Source organism: Austrofundulus limnaeus, unplaced genomic scaffold, assembly GCF_001266775.1.
Source record: "Austrofundulus limnaeus strain Quisiro unplaced genomic scaffold, Austrofundulus_limnaeus-1.0 Scaffold4, whole genome shotgun sequence".
In the NCBI taxonomy this organism is placed as follows: domain Eukaryota; kingdom Metazoa; phylum Chordata; class Actinopteri; order Cyprinodontiformes; family Rivulidae; genus Austrofundulus; species Austrofundulus limnaeus.
The window spans coordinates 429,436-449,576 of record NW_013952406.1 but is presented as its reverse complement, the minus strand read 5'-3'; the positions used below and the strand labels follow the sequence as shown (position 1 = coordinate 449,576).

The 20,141-nt window shown below is 39.9% G+C and overlaps 1 protein-coding gene and 4 non-coding genes across 5 annotated transcripts in view; 2 read left to right on the top strand and 3 right to left on the bottom strand.

Annotated features, from left to right (window-relative positions):
• Positions 1-1,265: 1,265 nt before the first annotated feature.
• On the bottom strand, positions 1,266-1,337 carry trnac-gca (transfer RNA cysteine (anticodon GCA)). The gene has a single exon. It is a non-coding gene; the product is annotated as a tRNA-Cys (tRNA).
• Positions 1,338-1,454: 117 nt separating this feature from the next.
• kcnh6a (potassium voltage-gated channel, subfamily H (eag-related), member 6a) overlaps positions 1,455-20,141 on the bottom strand; it is a gene marked incomplete at its 5' end in the record, with an annotated part of 27,550 nt that continues 8,863 nt past the window's right edge. Inside the window, 13 exon segments of the mRNA XM_014022117.1 lie at positions 1,455-2,748; positions 2,830-3,037; positions 4,470-4,653; positions 4,739-5,114; positions 5,830-6,023; positions 7,125-7,377; positions 9,121-9,320; positions 9,414-9,840; positions 10,973-11,395; positions 16,143-16,345; positions 16,712-17,021; positions 17,399-17,502; positions 18,790-18,939. Of these exon segments, the coding sequence (XP_013877571.1) occupies positions 2,506-2,748; positions 2,830-3,037; positions 4,470-4,653; positions 4,739-5,114; positions 5,830-6,023; positions 7,125-7,377; positions 9,121-9,320; positions 9,414-9,840; positions 10,973-11,395; positions 16,143-16,345; positions 16,712-17,021; positions 17,399-17,502; positions 18,790-18,939 (3,275 nt within the window). The 3' untranslated portion in view covers positions 1,455-2,505.
• trnac-gca (transfer RNA cysteine (anticodon GCA)) lies at positions 4,357-4,428 on the top strand. The gene has a single exon. It is a non-coding gene; the product is annotated as a tRNA-Cys (tRNA).
• trnac-gca (transfer RNA cysteine (anticodon GCA)) lies at positions 18,991-19,062 on the bottom strand. The gene has a single exon. It is a non-coding gene; the product is annotated as a tRNA-Cys (tRNA).
• trnac-gca (transfer RNA cysteine (anticodon GCA)) lies at positions 19,254-19,325 on the top strand. Its single transcript has one exon. It is a non-coding gene; the product is annotated as a tRNA-Cys (tRNA).

Genomic DNA, 20,141 nt, shown 5'->3' with positions numbered 1-20,141 from the left:
GAGATCTAAATATTAAAGTTAGTGCTTTAGAATTAGGGGACCTAAATAAAAAAGTTAGTGCTTTAGAATTAGGCCCTAATTGTAAAGCACTAACTTTAATATTTAGGTCCCCTAATTATAAAGTTAGTGCTTTAGAATTAGGGGACCTAAATAAAAAAGTTAGTGCTTTAGAATTAGGCCCTAATTGTAAAGCACTAACTTTAATATTTAGGTCCCCTAATTATAAAGTTAGTGCTTTAGAATTAGGGGACCTAAATATAAAAGTTAGTGCTTTAGAATTAATTCTAACTTTTATATTTAGGTCCCCTAATTATAAAGTTAGTGCTTTAGAAATAGGGGACCTAAATATTAAAGTTAGTGCTTTAGAATTAATTCTAACTTTTATATTTAGGTCCCCTAATTATAAAGTTAGTGCTTTAGAATTAGGGGACCTAAATATTAAAGTTAGTGCTTTAGAATTAGGCCCTAATTCTAAAGCACTAACTTTAATATTTACTGTAGGTCCCCTAATTATAAAGTTAGTGCTTTAGAATTAGGGGACCTAAATATTAAAGTTAGTGCTTTAGAATTAGGCCCTAATTCTAAAGCACTAACTTTAATATTTACTGTAGGTCCCCTAATTATAAAGTTAGTGCTTTAGAATTAGGGGACCTAAATGTTAAAGTTAGTGCTTTAGAATTAGGGGACCTAAATATTAAAGTTAGTGCTTTAGGGTTAGTGCAACTAATTTTTAGATTAGTGCTGCCCACCACTGGAAATCTGTATTAATTTTAGTTTTAATCACTGGTTCTGTGACGAGGACACCACAGCTTCTGTCTGTCCTTAATGGAAATGTTATAGACATTTAGAGCCGTCAGGAGGTCGGTCATGAGCTGCTTCATACAAATTTCAGCGTCGTCACAGCAGAAACAACAATAAGCTTTAAAATAATAAAAACAATTGTTTGTTGTTTTATATTCTCTGAGTTCATTTAGACAAAAACACGAGTGAAGTCTTGATGATTTATTAGTTTTCTTGTCATTTCCTGTTATTTTTTTCTTTGTTCTGCCCCCTTTTTTAGATCATTTCTTGTTTTTCTCGATTGCTGCTCTTCCTGCTCGCACACCTGGTCCTAATTTGTTAATTAAAACACCTAGAAAGTCTTTAGTTTCCTTCAGTTTTAAATAGTGTCTCAGTTTGTAGTTTCAGCAAAGACTYTTTCTCAGATCTTTTATGGTTTTAACAGGAAGAAGAAAGAAAAAAAAAAGAAAGAAAGCAAAGAAGTAAGGGGGCACCCAGATTTGAACTGGGGACCTCTTGATCTGCAGTCAAATGCTCTACCACTGAGCTATACCCCCTGCTGACAAAGTGTTTTGATTTTCAATCAATATTTTGTCACTTTGTGGTTGTGTTTATTTCACTATTTGGTATCTCAGGGGTTTGTTGAGAAATTTACACAAATGAAACAGATTATCTCCAGTACTAACTCTGTATCGTGTCTTTATTCCAAAAAATAGATACATAACATTTGTGCTTCAACAAACATCGTGTAAATGCTTGTAAACTCGTTACATTCACCTTCGTTCACGTCTTCCTCTGTGCCACTTCATCCCTTCATGTCGGCACTTTCAATCTTTGAACAGATGATACAACTCTGCACAGATAAATACAAATAACCACCCCTCCCCCCACAAAATGCAAAGCTGTCATAATTAAAACCAGTCGTGAGTACACAGAAACTACGACGTTTGATCGGATACACTGTAATACTTCCTCACGATGAAAACGACACGCTCAGCACAAACTGCTGAGTCATGCTCGCGAAAAGAGTGAGATGAAAGTTCCTCTGTCGCCCCGCCAAGAGTCAAACCTTCATCCTTCACAGTGTCAACTTAGTTTTTATTCAACACCACAATAACACTGAATTTGTTTTTTATAACAAGTCCAAAAAATATGTGTATATTTAAATAAAGCTGAAATAAATGATTTGAAATTTTCATAAATCTATGTTTTATTGATAAAAGGACATAACGAACATATTGAATGTTGAGACTTTTAGTTTTTGTTGCTCCTGTTTCAATGTGTTGTCCCTTAAAATTCAGAATTACCACAGTATTTAAAACAAACATTTTACACAGCTTTTTTCAGACTTGGTGTTGTATTTTTATGTAACTTTCAGAATAAAAAAATAATTTAAATTCCAAACACCAGCCTCAATGTGCAAATCTTATATTAAAAAGTGAAAGCAAATATTATTTTAAACACGTTAACTTTAGTTAATCCTCTGTTTGTTGAAACCTGAGTGTGGGACTTGTTAAATCCAGTGATTGTTTCAGGGATAATCTCTTCGTCGCACKGAAACCTGAAGAAACGCTGCTGTTTGAAGGAAAAGGAAATAAAAAATAAAAGCAGGAAGCTCTCTGTGATGCAGAAAGCTGAATCATCCCTCGCTCTACAGCAGCGTCTCTGCAGGAGCGGGTTTTAAAGAACGGATCAGAACTTATGYCTTTAAAAAAAAAGGTTGTTCTAGCTGCTGGGCAGGACTGGGTCAGAGACGGGCCTCTGGATCTCCTGCGTGTCTGTGGAGGTCTCCAGGTGCTCGGGGAGGGAGGGGAAGCGCTGGCTCCCACTTATCAGTCCGGGAGGTTCTTCGGTGTTGGGGTGCAGCAGCTGAGGAGAGGGGGGGTCCACAGAGGACACCTCTGGAGACAGCTGGATCTCGCCGGACAGGGAGTCTTTGGATTTGAGCTTAAAGTCGGGATCTGGACTCTGAAAACGCAAAGAGGGCGAGTCAGACCGGGCAGAAAAGAACCTTAGACACTCTAGTCCAGRCTAATCTAGTCCCGGTACCTGCAGCAGCGAGGCAGAGCCGTCAGTCTGACCCGGCTGGACTGGGGGGACCGTGCGGATTGTGGGGGCTCCTGTGCTGTACAGTGAGGTGGGGTGAGGCAGGTGGGTGCTGGGGGACAGAGAGCTGTAGGCTGGAGGAACCGGGGCCATTTGCCTCTGGAGCAGCTGCAGGATCACATTGATGTCTGCCGTCATCCGGGTCTCCAGCCTGGACACGAATTAAGAACAACTTATAAAACCGTCCACTGGGGGTCGCTCTTCCCTAAAAACCCATGGAGGTCTACAGAACCACTAGAATGAGTCTCATGATCTACTGTAGCTGCTGACTCATGCCACAATTTTACACTAATTATTAAAAATTTCAAGCTGGTTTTGCCTCTGATTTAATAACGTTAAAAGTGCCAGATCTATGTTCATATTTAAGAGAAAGATAAAAGCTAGTGTTTTTAAGGTATATGGAAAAGTATAATGTGAATCTATATGAATTGTTGTTTGAGTTGATGTTTTTTATTTACTATTATTTTTAAATTATGTTTTGTTTGAATATATTCTGGGGATAAAAGGAGCAGACATTATAAGATTTATTCTTCTTCTGATACCTTTCATTTTATTTTGATTTTTTTGTAATGTATTTTCTTTGTTTTCTATTGTATATAGTTTTTTAGTTTTTTTAATGGAATGAATAAAAGTATTAATCAATAATATCTATATATTAGGGGTGAAACAATTCATGTATCTGTATCCAAATGTTCAATACAGTGCTTAAGGTTCAATAAATACACACTATGTATCAAATAATACAGATTTTTAAATTTTTTATTTTATCAGCTTGTCTTATCGTTGCACCCCTAATATTTAACTATTTTTAGGTTTCTGTTAAACAAACCTGCCGTGTTGAGAAGATGGTTAGCTAATATCAGTAGAGAAGTTTCATCTTATAATCAGGTGAAATGAACATTTTCTAAATGAAATAATAAATAAACTTTATTATTAGTTGAAGTCATAATTTTTCAACTAGTTAAAAATGCTAAGTTATTAACTGACTTCAGGTCTGGGTTAGATCAATAATTTCTTACCTTTAAATTATGTATTTTTTGTACATATCTGCTGTTTTACATGAATGAAATTAACATAATTATCAATTATATGAAGTTATTGCAAAATYTTACTAAAGATTTGTTCCACAGATCCAGCTGGGCTTGCTGTTTGCCCTGTATGGGCTCCATGTTGTCACAGATGTTAACAGTGAACAGGATAGGCAGGGCTCATTCTAGTGTTACTCAGCTCTATGACAAAACCTCTTCATTTCATTCTTACTATTTAAAGTGAAATAAGAATTTAAAAAGGTCCACATTTCCAGCCTCATCTTTGACCCTTTTCTTTTAATCTCTTGTTTTTTCCTTTCATCCAAATGATGAAAAGCTCCAGCCAGACGTTTCCTGATAAACCCACAGGSAGGAGCTCCGACAAACAGGAACACAAAGTAAACACTGACACATGGTTCTGACAACCAGWGAGCACAGTGCAGGGGGTATAGCTCAGTGGTAGAGCATTTGACTGCAGATCAAGAGGTCCCCGGTTCAAATCCGGGTGCCCCCTCTTATGGTTATTGCTTTAAAACATGATGAGTTTTAACTAACCTGTTGAGTTGAGACTGCAGCAGCTCTAGTCTGGACTCTAACTCTCTGGGACGGTCCTCAGCGAACACGTGAGGCTGAAAACTGGTCCTCGCCGTGGACGTTTGTCTCTGGTTGTCTGACAGCTGACTGGACCGGCGGTCTGACCAGTACCCGTACAGGCCGGACATGCTGAGAGGAGCCGCAGCTGTGCGACAAATAAAATCAGATTTAGTAAATTAACGTGACCTCGTTCGTTAAAACCAACTGAAACTGTTTTTTTTTTAAGTTACCCGAGTACGGAGGACTCCCGAGCTCTACAGACTGTCCCACTCCAGCTGAGGGTCCGCCGTGAGGCAGGAGGCTGATGGTCTGGTAGTCTCTGCTGTCGGCCGAGTGAACGTACAGCTCTTTCTTGTTGTGCTGGACGGCTTTCACTTCCTCATCGCTGGACTGGGAACAGCTGCTGCAGAGCTCCTCCCAGTGGGACCCCGCCCCCGTGCTCCGCCGGTGGTTCCCCACCGAACAGGACCGGTCCGGATAGGAAGAATCCTCGTGGTCCATGCCGTCCGGCCGGTTGCGGCGACGCAGGGAGCTCCTCCGGTGTCGGGTCAGACGGCAGCCGCACTCGGAGCTCCTGCCCGGGGTTGTCTGGTTGATTCTGTCTGCCTGATACATTTTAGTTTCAGTGATTCGAACACGCAAACAGGATGAACAAACAGAGTCAAAAGTATTCACGTTCATTACTTAAGTAGAAGTGTCGATACTAGGGTTTAAAAATTACAGATTTGTCTCTCCCCTACAACGGGTTGGACTAAATTCTTCCTGGATGCTGACGTTGACTGAAGCTCTGCCACCCCCCCCCCCACACACACACACACACATTTATAATGTTAAATTAAAATGTTAATGTTGAAAAATGTGAAATTAACTGACTAGACTACATGTTTCAGCCACGATCATCTTGATTCTAGGCTACARCTGCTACAGTCTGTCCTGCTGGAATGTGATGTGATTTGTGTCATTCAGGTGTGATGGAGTGAGTTCAATCCAATAAGGTGTCAGAATGGTTTATATTTACACTTCTCATCCAACCACAATCAAATTCACTCTATCCAAGGGCTCCCATGTATCTGGATAGATTTCTATTTATTATTTATTTTTTCTGAACAATGAAAAGAAATYGAAAATAAATACTTTTGGCATTTTTTTAAATGTAAGGAATAGAAGTAAAAAGTTGGCTGAAAAATAATTACTCCACTAAAGTATAAATAACCAAAATTTCTACTTAAGTAAAGTAACAACGTATTTATACTTAGTTAATTGACACTGTGAACAAATCTGTAAAATGTTGGGAGCAACGCCGCCCTCTAGTGGCACTCACATCTCTTAAATTGAAGGTGATCTCCAAGTTGCTCCAGAACATGTCGGCGAAGTCGGGGTACATGTCCAGGACCTCCAGCAGGTCGTCCCTCAGGATCTTGTGGAGGTCGCAGTAGGTCAAAGCTCTGACGTCTGCGCTGGACTTCCCCGGCCTCACGTACAGACCGTTGGGCTCGCCGAAGATGTCGTTCTTTCCTGCAAAACSCAGCAACCTTTAGCGTTAGAAGACGGCGGAAAGAGCGCGCCGGGATATCGACGGCTCGGCTCTGACCGGCTCAGAACAAACACGGCTGTGGGAGAAATGACCTCAGCAGCCGGGATCTGAGCGCCGTCCTATTGATGATCAATGCTTCTGTGGAATGGAAGTGGAGCTGTGCCCAAACACCGCTGGCAGCACGGCACACACACACACACACACACACACACACACACACACACACACACACACACACACACACACACACACACACACACACACGGGACTGACTGATTTATCATCAAAGCTGGTCCCTGTGGCGTTGTTGAGTGACAGGAGGAGCAGGAAGAGAAGAAACGCACTAAAAGTGATCAAAACCTCATCAACTGTATAAAGTAAAGGATTTATTTAATGACAAAGCTTTGTTTACGTTATATAATGCAATAATTGTTCCACACTTGATTTACTGTGTTGACGTAAAACAACTACAAATCCCATCTTTATTTTACAGAAAAGAGCCGTAAGAATTATCACCAGAAAACATTAGAGTCACCCATAAATATATTATTTTATCAGTTGAAATTATTGAAATTTTATGAGTTGGTTGATCATAATATTTTGCAGGTTATGTATAAAGCTGATAAAAATTTATTACCTCTAAATATCTAATTAAATTTTGTTAAGAGAGTAAGTAATTATAATCTTAAGGGTACAGAGATGTTTGTAAAGKCCAAAATTTGAACAAATTTGAAGGACCGATGAAGGAATATGACTGTGGAATAATCTGGAAAGTGATTATAAAAATGTTGGCTCAATAAATTTATTTAACAGAATGACAAAAGTTAGATGGTTGAAGAAATATGAATTTGTATAATGTGCATTCATAAGAACTGTTGTTCGAGAAGGAGTTGAAGTTTTTATGTTTTGTTATTTGAAGATTATCTTTGTTTGAATTTTAAAAAAAAAAAAGGGGCAGATATTAATAAGAATTTTTTTCTTCGTTCTGCTACCTTTCATTTTATTTTTGTGTTATTATTTGTTGTATGTATAGCATTTGTTTTGTTTTTAAAATGAAATTAATAAAAAAAAAAAAAACTCACCCAGTATGGCCACCACCACGTCATCTCTTAAAATCTCGATGGACCCTCTGGAGATGAAGTAGAGGGCGGTGAGGATGTCCCCGCTGTGGACCAGCGTGTCCCCCGGCGGTGCGTGGGTGGTCTTGAACCGCATGGCCAGCGCTCGCAGGCAGCCTTTGTTGGCGCCTCGAAAAGCTTTGCAGTTCTGCAACAAGCTGCGGTGCAGGTGGAGGCAGATGTCCGCCTGCAGACACTCAGGGAAACCTTTTAGAACCTGCAGGAGAACAAACAAACAAACAAAAACAGTTTATTTACTGACAACGCTGAGTCAGCATTCACTGTCGTTTTACAGTTTTCAGCTTCTCCCACTGCTCTGAAGTCTAATTCAGCAAACATATTATTCATTTTTGTCCTTTTACTACTTTTATCTACAGTTCAACTAATCTGAGCTACAATTTAGCAAGTTTTAGCTTTTAGCTACTGCTTAGCTTTATTTAGCTTTACAGCTTTAGCTACTGTCATCCTAATTTTAGCTTTGAGCCACAGTTTTGTCCATTTGAACATTTAGGTTTAGCTTTCATCTATGATTTAGTTCATTRTAGCTTTTAGCTACAATTTTTCTACTTTTAGTTACAGTTTTGATATTTCAGCTACTGCCTTGTTCATGTTAGCTTTCAGCTACGTTTAAGGTAATTTACTTTCTAGCTAGGTTTTTACCTTTTTTTAGAATTTAGTTAGTATTTAATAATAATTTTTTTTTAGCTATGGTTTTGCTGATCTGAGCTTTCAGCTACTGTTTTGCTAATTTTAGCAATAAGGCATGGTTTTGCTAATTTTCTTTCATTTATACTTTTGGTGATTTTAGTTTTGAGCCACAGTTTTGTCCATTCGAACGTTTAGGTTTGYATTGCAAATTTTAGCTTTCAACTGCAATTTAGCTAAATCTAGCTTTTAGCCTTGTTCATTTTAGCTTTCAACTACCTTTTTAGGTAATTTACGTTCTAGCAAGGTTTTTACTTATTTTAGCATTTAGCTACTTTTTTAATAGTTTTAGCTTTTGAGTCTGGTTTTGCTATTTTTTTCTTTCAGCGATACTTTTGCTGATTTTAGCTTTTAGCTACKGCTATGTCAATTTTAGCTTTTAGTGTTTACTTTATCTTTCAACTATACGGTACTTTTGCTGATTTTATGTTTCAGCTACTGTTTTGCTTATTTTATCTTTCAACTATAGTTTTGCTCATTTTAGCTTCCAGCTACAGTTTTGTCAAGTTTAGCTTTTAGGGTTTAATTTAGCTAATTTTTGCTTTCAGTTATGTTTTAGGTTATTTACTTTCTAGCAAGTTTTTTTTTTTTACTTATTTTAGCATTTAGCTACATTTCAGCTTTTAGGGTTTATGATAATTTAGCAAATTTTAGTTTTTTGCTATGACTGAACTAATTTTCATTAGTTAAGTTTCATTTAAATTTTTATCTGTTTGCTACTTTTCAATCTGTTTCAGCTTCTTCYTCCATCTCTCAGCGTTCAGCAGCAAATGTAAATTTCTCTCATTAAAGCGTAGTTTTAGCACAGTAAAGATGACAGGTACGATAATCAGAGCTCAAACTGGGAGCAGATTGATTCAGGCGTGACATCAGCTCAGCACGGCAGATCCAAGTGATTATCTGCTCTCGCATCAGACCGGCTGCCTGGCTGCGTCATCCCCGGGTGTCATCAGCWGCAGAGGTCCGAGGCGTTTGGGCGCCATTTTTAGAATATAGGTCACCYACCATAGAAAACATCACATAAAAATAAAAGAGCAGCTAAATCAAAAAYYAAAWAACATCTGCAGTGGAATATTCAACKACTGAACAAGAAGCGAGGACATGTTTTTGGCAAAATAAGGGTAAAAAAAAGACACAAAGTGTAAATAAAATCAATGTTTTACTGCTGCAGAAGAGACAACCTTTTACACAAGGACATAAAAACAGGATGAAACTACGTGCTGTGATCCATACTGAGTATTTCTCAGAGACTTACAGCGTTCATGTCGATGCCGTTGGTGTAGGACCAGGCGTGCTGGAAGTACTCCTCCAGTCTTTGTCTCAGACCTCCTGGGATCTGATGGAAGCGGATGAACTCTTTGACCCGCAGCATCTGAGTGTGGTACCGCGCCGTGCCGGAGTACAGCCGCTGAATGATGGCCGACACGTTCCCAAAGATGCTGGCGTACATCAAAGCTGCAGCAGACAGAAAATCAGAGGGAAACGAGCTTTTTTTGGTAAAATTCAATCGTTTTCACTGTGATAAACAGAGAGCGTCCTTCCACTCACAGCCGATGAGCATAACGCAGATGGAGAAAATCTTCTCGGGGTTGGTGTTGGGCGACACGTTGCCAAAGCCCACGCTGGTCAGGCTGCTGAAGGTGAAGTACAGAGCCGTGACGTACTTGTCCTTGATGGAGGGGCCCGAGCTTCTGTCGCTGCTGTTGTAATGCTTCCCGATCTGGTCGGCCAGGTTGTCCAGCCAGCCGATCTTCATGCCGCCCAGGCGCTCGGACCCGGTGCGCTCCATGTTCCCGATGGCGTACCAGATGCAGGCCAGCCAGTGGGCGATGAGGGCGAACGTGCACATGAGGAGGAAGAGGACGGCAGCCCCGTACTCGGAGTAACGGTCCAACTTCCTGGCGACCCGCACCAACCTCAGCAGCCTGGCCGTCTTCAGTAATCCAATCAGAGTGGTCTGAGTCTGAGGCTCCGTCTGCTCGCAGAGAGAAGGTGAAGTTAGCGTCTGAAAGGTCAGATCATTTTCTGCTCAGAGTGTCACTCATCTAAGACATTCATGACAAAACATAACAATACAAAGAAAAATTATGTCTTTTCTAATGCATCTTTTAGCTWTTAATTAMCCTTTTGCTATTTTAGCTACTATTCTGCTTAGCTACTTTTAGCCAGGTTTCTGCTACTTTTAGCTTTAAGTTGGGATTTTACTGTTGGACTTTTTGCTGCTTTTAGCTATTTACTTTTTAGCCTTTTATTACTTTTTATTTTAAGCTATTCARTTGTTACTTTAGCTTTTAGRTAACCATCTTCTGCTTTTACTAGTGGTTTTAGCTTTAAACTAGACTTTTGCTAACTGAACCTTAAGCTGTCTTTTTTGCTGCTTTTACATTTTAGCTAATTTATTGCTGCTTTTTAGCTAGCTAGTCTRTTGKTATTTTTAATTAGCCTTTTGGTCCTTTCATCTTTTAGCTAGTCTTTTACTGTTTTTACTAGTGTTTGTTTTTACTTTTAACAAGACTTTTGATATAGTTAGCCTTTTTTTCCTTTCATCTTTTAGCTAACATTAAGCTGCTTTTAGCTAGTGTTTATTTAGCTTCAAAATAGACATTTGATATATTTAGTTAGCCATTTGTCCTTTCATCTTTAGCTAACTTTTTGTTGCTTTTAACTAGTGTTTGTTTTTACTTTTAATTCAATTTTTGCTATCTTTTTGCTGCCTTTACATTTTGGCTAACCCATAGCTGGTTTTAGCTAGCATTTTGTTACTTTTAGTTCTGAGCTATTTTTTCTGCRACTTTAGCTTGTAGCTGATGTTTTGCTATTTTTGGTTATCATCCAGCATTATGGTCCTTTTAGCTTTTAGCTAACATTCTGTTTATTTTAGCCTAAATAACTTTTAGCTTCTCCAGTGAATTTCCATAAAATTGTCTGTGGGATTCTCAGAATTGAGTTTACTGCAGGTAAGATACTGCCTCTTCTTAAARACTTCAAACAACTTTAACTGTACTTTTAAATGGAACAATGCAGAAACAGACTTAGTGACTGATTTCAACAGGGAAATAAATAAATAAATAAATAAAAGATGTGAGCTTCTACTATTATTTTCTCACTTCCTGTGATCCGGAGCGGTAAATGAGCAGGTCGAACGGGATGGCAGCAACGATGTCAATGAGGAACCAGCCTTTGAAGTAGTGCTGAGCGATGTGGCCCGGGTGGCTGACCACCTCCTCYTTGTGGTTGACGTAGGTGGTCCTAAAGTTGATGAGGATGTCCACGATGAACATGACGTCCACCACCAGGTCCACCACGTTGAGCGGGTTGCAGGTGTAGCCGCAGGAGCTCTGCTCGTCCTCGGCCTCGTTGAGGAGGAAGGCGGCGGAGTACGGCGTGAAGATGGCCGTGTAGATGACCAGCAGCAGGATGACCCAGTCCCACACCGCTTTGAAGGGGCTGTAGTGAAGGATGGTCCACCTGTGGATCCGAGGAGCCTGAAGCTTGTATTCTGGCAGCACGTCTGCACCGAGAGACAACACCTGAGGCGAGGGGCGGGGTCACAAAACACYCATGATTAAAGTCCAGTTATTTTCAGTTCGGCCTCCACTTAAACCAGCTTTGATGCTGCAAACCATGAGTCACGACTCCCCCAGCAGCTTCACAAATAATCTGCCGAAACAAAAAGTCACGGCAGGTTAACGGCAGCGGTTTTATCTTCCTGAAAGTGACTCATTTTAATAAACTCAACAAATCCTGCCTCTGATCTGTGGAGGACCGTTAACAGACGGGCCGGCGCAGCGCTGATAGCTATCAGTGAGTCAGAGCCGACCACAGGGACCGACCGGCATCATCTCCCTGCCTCTGAGTTTTTAGAAAGGCAGCGTTCTCCACTCATCTTGTGCAGCTGAGCTTTTTAAAGTCCTGCCTGCGCACCGGGTGATGCCTCCCGCCTCTCATAAGTGCTAGAATGGACCGGTGATTTTAGTGGACTCGTGTTCGAAGCAAAATGTGTCACTCTTTTATGCTTTTAAAGCACCATTTTTGTAAAAAAAAAAAAAAAACAGTTGCATGTTCTTTTTTCTTACTAATCGCAGTGGTTCCTGAGATATTTTGGTACCAGACAAAACTCACACATGCACAGAAACAGTCTAACTGAAAACAGTGACCAGAAATAGTCTTACTAAATACGTTCCTGGCCATATTTGGCAGAATTTAAGCCATCAGCAGGAAAAGGTTTGGGTCTGGAGGGATCCTTTCATTTGCTGCAGCATTTTTAAAAAAATTTTATTTACTTTTTTTGGGAAGCTACAGATTTCCTGAAGCCTGATAGGAAACAGCCTCACAGTAATGACAAGGCAAGGAGAACGTTCATTCATCCAAGAAATTTTCTGTTATCGACGTGGTCCGCTGCTCTGTTTCGTAACGACGAGCGCCGTTTGTTTGCATGAAAGACACATTTATACAGAACTGTTGAATTACAAAGAAAATCTTTAATATTTAACAAGTTATAGATAATAAAAATGTCTAATATGCTCTATATTAAATATAAAAAGACTGCTTTTGTGATACAAAAACTGTACAGTTGTAATCTGAAATTTTCACTTCGGGTCATGAAACATCAAGTGAAGGTCCTCAGATAATCTTTGAAGAAAAGTGGAGTGAGAGTCTGAGGAGAGCAGCAGGGAGTGAGGGAAGCTGGTAAAAAGGCTGAAGTACTCACAGGGTGAAGTTTCTGCTTGATGCTCATGATGACGCACACGGCAGCGAGAAAAGTTGGAGAAAACTAGAGACAAAGCGAGCGAAGGCGACCTCTGTCCATCAGTCTGACTCTTCCCTTCCTCCCCTCTTCCTCCTCCCAGACCCAAGCCCTGCCCTCGCCAAGAGATCCACTTTCAAACATTAAAAAAGAAATGAAAAAGAAAACGTCCGACTGCTCCGAATGACCAACGGGTCGCGCCAAAAACCAAAGCAGGTCCTTTAAAACTGGACGAAAGACTTGGAGTTCCCTCTGCTTTCTGAGCAGAGCTGGAAAGAATGATGCAAACGTTCCCGTGTGTTTTCACACGGACTGCGTTACAATCAATGTCACATCGATACGCTGGCCGTTACACTTAATAACCCAGAAACAATGTTCTGTTTAGTCTCTATAACCGGGAGGATCAAGTCCACTGACGGGTTCCAGCTCCTCTTTAAAGATAAAACACAAACTCATTCAGTCCAACAGAACAGAGAAACTCTCCCTTCTTAAATCTGTTGGGACTTCACTTAAAGGCAGGGGGCGCCACTTAAACACACACACAAACACACAAACACACAAACACACACATCTCAGGTTTTCTGTTAAATTATTATAATTTTTTATAAAAGGTGTAGAGTTCAAATGCTAGTGTGAATGCTTCTCGCTAAAAACATGAAAGGTTAATGCAAGTTCATTTGAAACGCAAAAAAAGAATAAAAAAATGAAATTACCAGAAAAATAGCAAAAATATGAATAATAAAAAACTAAAAGGTAGCAGAAACAAGTTAAATTTAGCTTACAGATGCTGAAATTGGTGTAAAAAAAGATAAACTAGCAGAAAAAGTATTGTTATAAAATGGCTAAAATGTAGCTGAAAATGCTGAATTTTGCAAAAAAGAAGCAGAAAGAGCAAATGTTAGCAGAAGCTAGCAAAAAGAAGCTGAAATGCTCGCCAAAATGGGAATGTAGCTTAAAAACTAATTTCAACTACTAACAGCTGAATTGCTGTTAACTGCTTATTTCAGCAGTAAACAGCTGAAATAAGCAGAAAGCAACTGACAGAAGCATAAAAAGCTAAAATTAGCAAAGAGAAGCTGAAAGCACAAAAAAGTATAATCTAGCAGAAGAATAGCATAAAAGTAGAATTTTAGCAAGCAGTAGCAGAAAAAAGCTAAAGATAACAAAAGAAGCTAAATATAGCACAAGGAAGTTAAAAAGAGCTGAAGCAGAAAAATGTGTAAAGCGCAGTAAAGATTTTTAAACATTTTGAAGAGTTTTAAGGACTTTGAAGATTTTCAATGGGAAAAATGTGGCTGAAAAAAGAAATAGCTACAAACGTATAAATTGCTGAAATACCAAAAGTCAAAGCCAGAATGTCCTGAAGGAGCTGAATGCTATGATATATGCATGACTTGTTGAAATATCACAAAAACTGTGGAACAAGATCAGTTCAGAAAAATGTACGGAAGAAAAAAATGATTTCAATAGTTGTGAAGCTTTTACACAATAAAACCTCTGAAATCTGCTTCTTAAACAGGACAACCTAAAACTGTACTGCTGCAGGTAAATCAGCTGTCAGACCTACATGAAGGCTGGTTTTCAGGGTCCAGCTGTGTGTTTTTTTCTAATCAGGACTGAACCAGAGAGCTCCAACGCTGCCTGACCTCCATTTCCATTAACCACAGAGGTCAAGGTCACCGGCAGCATCAAGCCGCCGGACGCCGCTCGATAGCCTCACAGCAGCTGGCCTTTTTTTTCCCTCCCTCGCTTTCATAACCGCACCTCACCAGGACCCCTCTCTGCTCCCACAGACAACCTGTGATCCCCCCCTACACACACACACACACACACACACACAGCTGTGTTGTGTTGCTGATCAGCTGCGTGTGTGGTCTGAAACTGAAGACTATCCGTCAGACAGATCGCTGCAACAACTCTTCCAGGAAAAACTGAACTCGCAGACGAACTCCCAGCTTGTTCGGGAGCGGGAGATAAGAAGTGAGGCGTTCTCCCAGAGCGCCGTCACATTTTCCAGCTCTGAGTCACGGCCGGCTGTCGGCGTCGCAGCTTCTGCTGCCGACAGGAAGTGAGATCTCGCCGCCGCCGTCGCAGCAGCAGACACGCGTGCTGGAGCCAAAGTGCAAATTGGATGCAAATTTCAGACAAACAGATGCACTGTTTGAGACAAAACAAGAAAAAGGCAGATTTGAAATGGAAGATATGTAAAACTAAATATTTTTCTCTGCACGTGGATCTGGAACGGACAAAAAAAAAAGATTTAACATAAAATTTATTTTGTTTGACTAATTTTTTAAATCATTTTTATTTATTGTTGCACAGTTTTCTGGAATCAAGCAGACTTTTATGTTAACCAGAGGTTTACTATAGTAACTAAGTACATTTACTTTGTTACAGTACTTAAGTAGTTTTTTGGGGTTTTGTAATTTTACCAATTATTTTTTTAAATAGCTACTTTCACTTTTATTTTGTTACATTTTAAAGCTAAAAATGATACTTTTACTTCTTTACTTTAAAATTTAACACCTAGTTACTTGTTACAAAATTAAATATGTTTGAACTCATCATGAAAGATGTTTCTGCACTCTAAAAAATGAAGTGTTGAATTTAATCAACAAAGTCATGTTAACTGGCTCCACTAAGCCTAGTCGAGTAAACTGAGAACAGAATATAAATATATCACTCAATTTACTCAACCTGACTTAGTGAAATCAGTTTGGTTCAGTAAATTCAACAGTTTATTTCTGTGTAAAAGTACTTTTACTTTTATTTTCCCAGTTTTTGAGAACAGTTTTTGACTTTTACTTGAGTYGTTTTCTCATCAGTGAAAAGCCGTTTTCTGTTCATGTAATTTTACTTTTACTTAGTTATTTTTTTCAAGTACTTTATAGACCTCTGATGTAAACAAATCAGTGTGTTAATGACGAAACACAGAAAAATTAATCAGTTTATTTGATCGATGCTTGTTTTAGTTGACAWTTTTTTACATTATAAGTGCTTTATTTTGCAAAATATTGTGCATTTTGCAGATTGTGTGGCGTTTTTCAGATGTTTTCATCCCTCCAGCTAATTTTCAGGTTTAGACTTTATGAAAAATTGAATAAAAAAGCGAATTTAATGCTTTTAAAAACTCTAAATCTACAGTTTAAAGCTCCGCATCACTTTTCTTCCTAAAAAATCTGTTTATTTATTATCAGCTTTTCAAACTGAAAGCTGTTCGGAGCTAAGCTTTAGATTCTCCAGAGTTTGTTTCTCTGTTGTGAAGAAAAGTTTCTAAATACAACCGGGTGTGATGATGATGATGATGATGATGATGATGATGATGACAGCTGTTTGTTCTGCTGAGTCACACTTTAGGTGAGATTGTTTCACGCTTTCAGTCTCGTCACGCGCCGTTTATTTATACCAATGTTTATAATAAGATGAGATGAGGGTGGCCTTCAGAAGGAGCCKAAACAAAATCTAAACGTGGATAAATTCTGGATTTTTCAGCTTTTTATTTCCGGCCGATGAGCTGAAGAAGGCCTCACCTGTGTGACCTGAGTCACCTTCTCCGTGACGTTCTGGGTGCGATCTTTAACTTTGCTTGGTGCGATGATTTCGATCTCGMTGGGCGAAGGGGGTCTCAGCCGGTCCGAGCCGAACGTGAGGGTGACCTGGGGGATGCGGCTTATGGTTCTGTGCCTCACGAGGTCCGAGTCCGAGGTGGAGTTCAGAGCGCTGGGCTTCAGATCTGCATGGAGAGAGGAGAGAACAGCAGCTAAAATAAACAGGAGCTTTGTGGAAACAAAATGTTTTTATTAAACTGGGTCTCTGTCAGCCTCCAACAAACAAGGTGTAATTAAAATAAATGATGAGGACTGGAACTGGAACTTGGACCAAAACAACTTTCCCCCTGAGAGAAGAGGGGGACAGATGTTTAGTTTAAACAAAACAAAAAGCATCAAGCAGCTGCACACAAATTCAGCGCTGTCTCCCCAGACAGAAGTGATCGAGATGAAGCGTAACAATAAAATCTGACGTTAGCTTGAAAGTTTCACAGCTGATACAAAARCCCGCAAACTTGAAAACCTCTAAACGACGTCGCTCAGACACTCACTGCTGTGGTTCCGGGGGTCTCCGGGCCGGCTGTTCCACTCCGCCCTCATCCCATCGATGTCGTCCAGAGACGAGGCGCGCCTCAGGCTGCGCACGCTCTCCCTGGAGCAGCTCCGAGGGACGGAGCCCCTGGCGAAGGCCAGACCTGGGTCCAGTCGGTCCGTCAGCAGGGAGCGCCGCTTGGCAAAGGACTGGGCCACCGGGGAGGGAGGGTCCAGGTCCTGCTCGATCAGGGCCTCCGTCTCGGACTGCATGCAGCTCTCCTTGGAGGGGATGCGGAACTCTTTCAGGGGGACTTCCTCGCTGTTTGGCTGGAACACAAGTGTTGACAGGTCCTTTAATCTGCAGCTCTTGTAGAGTTTTAACAATYAACGACATCAAAAACACAACATGTGTTCAGTCTGTTGAACATACTGATGTTGAGGATCATTCTGTGCCTCAGAGAAACCATGATGAAACACAAAACAATCTCACTTCCTTAAAAATATGTAAATTCAAACAGTCCCAACAGATTTGTTTGCTTCTCTCAGTGAAGCCGTGTGGATGTTGTCAGGAGGTGTCGTCACACAGTGTTTGTGATTCCAAACCTTCAGCTTTAATGTTCGAAGCTGTTTTTAAACAAATAACCATCTGTAAACATGAACACATGCTAKAGGACCACCTGTCTGTCTTGTTATCTGCTGCTCACCTGCAGGAAGTCCACCACCACACCTTCACACTGGTCTTTGGACATTGAAGGACGTCTCAGCGAGTGGAGGACCGGCAGCCTCATCTTCAGCCTGCGGTTCTGACCTGCAGACCAGAAAAGTCCAGCTGACCCACTGACTCTTCAGCTCTGTGATCCATGTAGTTCTCCTGGTTTTAGTTTGATGTCTGCACTGTGAGCTTTCAGATGACCTTTTGATATTTATTACTTWAGCAAACATTTGACATTTTGTGGCTATTATTTTGCTGTTTTYTGTTTCTAGTTGTTGTTTTGATACTTTCAGTTTGCATTTTGTTTCTACATTTAGCTGGCTTGTTTAGCTAGGCTTTTGTAACTTTAGCTTGTAGTTAGACCTTTTCTACATTTAGCAACATTTTGTTTGTACTTTGTCATTTTTAGCAYRTAGCCTTTTGCTACTTCTAGCTTTAAGCTATCCTTTTGATACTTTTACCTAGCCTAGCATTTAGATAATTTTTGCAACATTTAGCTAGCTTTTCAATTCCTTCAGTATTTAGTAAACATTTGCTGCTTTTAGTGACATTTAGCTACTCTTTTGCTTCTTTTACCWTCTAGCTTRTGCTTAGCTAAATTTAGTTTTAGCTAGTTTCACATTTAGCGTTCGGCTAGTCTTTTGCTACCTTTAGCTTTAAGCTTCTATTCTGCTACCTTTAACTAAATATTTGTAACATTTATTTGTAGCTATTCTTTTGCTTTGTTTTGCTTTTAACTAGGCTGTTGATACTTTAATCCTGAGCTTGTTTAGCATTTAGCTAACCATCTGCAACACTTAAATAGCTTTTGACTACTTTCAGTTTTTAGCAAACATTTTGCTGCTTTTATGTAGTTTGTAACTTTTAGCTTTTAGTTTCTGCTTAGCTAATTTTAGTCTTTAGATAGCTTTTAATGTTTTATTTAGCTTGTAACCTTTTTCTACTTTTAGCTTTTAGCTGCTATTCTGATACCATTATTTAGAGTTCTATTATTTCAAAATTTTAGCTACCATATTGCTACTTTTCTAGTTTGTTACTTTCAACTTTAAATGATTTTTTTTTTTTGCTTGTTTTGGTTTTCTAGCTAGCATTTTGCCTTTTTTAGCTTGTGGCTGTGGTTCTTATTTGTTTTGTTTTATTTCAGCTTCTTCTGCAAAACTCAGCATTCAGCGTCCACACTGTATTTTGGCTGAAAATGTTAGCTTTGTAGTTTGAGATATTTTGTATCTTAATCAAAGGTGTTAAAACTCATCTTTGTTGTTAATCTAAGAAAACAAGTCTTAGATGAGCTGCAGTCAGTTTATCTTTTCTGTATATTTACAGCAGAAACAAAGGACAGAACTTCTAAAAACAAGCTGAGTTTGTTATTAGAGGAGGATTTACAGTAAAGCCAGCCCTGAGTGACTCTCTGTCTGAAGGCCGACTTCTTCAGGGACGGATCGATGAGCTCCTGGAAGTCCAGGATGAACATGATGACGAGGCCTTCTTCATTTTTAACCGGAACCACGTCCACCCGGCACGGGAGGCAGATCCCTGCGGTGAAGAAAAACATTCAATAAAAAAACATTCAATAAAGTGGCACACAGGGGGCACCTGGATTTGAACCAGAGACCTCTTGATCTGCAGTCAAATGCTCTACCACTGAGCTATACCCCCATCAATAATATCCATTCTGAGGATAACACTGTATGTCAGAAATTCTGACTCGTTATTCTGATATTTCTTGAAAAAAAAAAAAAAAAAAAAACACTGTAATTCAAACTCTAATCTCTTTGAAATCTTGCTGTATAAATAGAAATGACCAATAGTAAAATACGGTAATCATCGGTACCTACAATATGTCAACAGGGGGTATAGCTCAGTGGTAGAGCATTTGACTGCAGATCAAGAGGTCCCCAGTTCAAATCTGGGTGCCCCCTTCCTCATTTGTGACTGTTTTACTTTAAATAATCCACAATGTCCAACTGCTTCCTGTAAATCTGCCTGCTTCTAAAAMTAAAAGAAAAAAGTGATTTGTGCAAACACACTGGACTTCAATCCACAAGTTCCTGGAAAAGCCCTCCCAACGGTTCCATATTTCCGGTACGCAAGAAATTAATTCATTCAGATAGTTATGATAARAACAAATKCAGTTRCTTTTTGGTTTAACTGGTGGTTTGAGCAGTTCAGTCACAAGTTCYGGTTCAACTTGTGTTTTTGTCGGCTGCCACAAAACTGAAGAAAACTGYGAAACGCTTTAGAAARATTTTGGCTGGAAKAAGTCAWYGTAAAAAGCACGCTCATGRTCAGCACCCTACAAACTCCACTTTATGCAGACGAAGGAGGATRATATAAAKCAACATGGCTGCAMCTTTAAAGGGGCAATATCAGGTAAAATCAACTTTTGTGAGTTTTATATCATGTRAATGTTATKCTCTCATCAGAAACTTGCCCAGAGTCTTACTTTGACTCATTCATACATGTTTGAGAAAACCTGTAGTGTCCTGAGGCAGCCAGGCAGGGGAGCAAAAACAACCGGTTGGGACTAGAACTGCCTTTTGGGACCAGCTCCTCCTCTGGACTGTGTCTCCAAGCTGAGCTTCCTCATCACAGAGCACACCTCCACACCCACCACGTGTTGAAATGGGTGGGACAGAAGCAGAAGGAGGTTCTTAAAGTGTAACTTACCCCCCCTGTGAAAAGATAACTCCGCCCCAAGGCGAAATTTGAAAAATGCCTCAAAGTGGGTAGTGGGG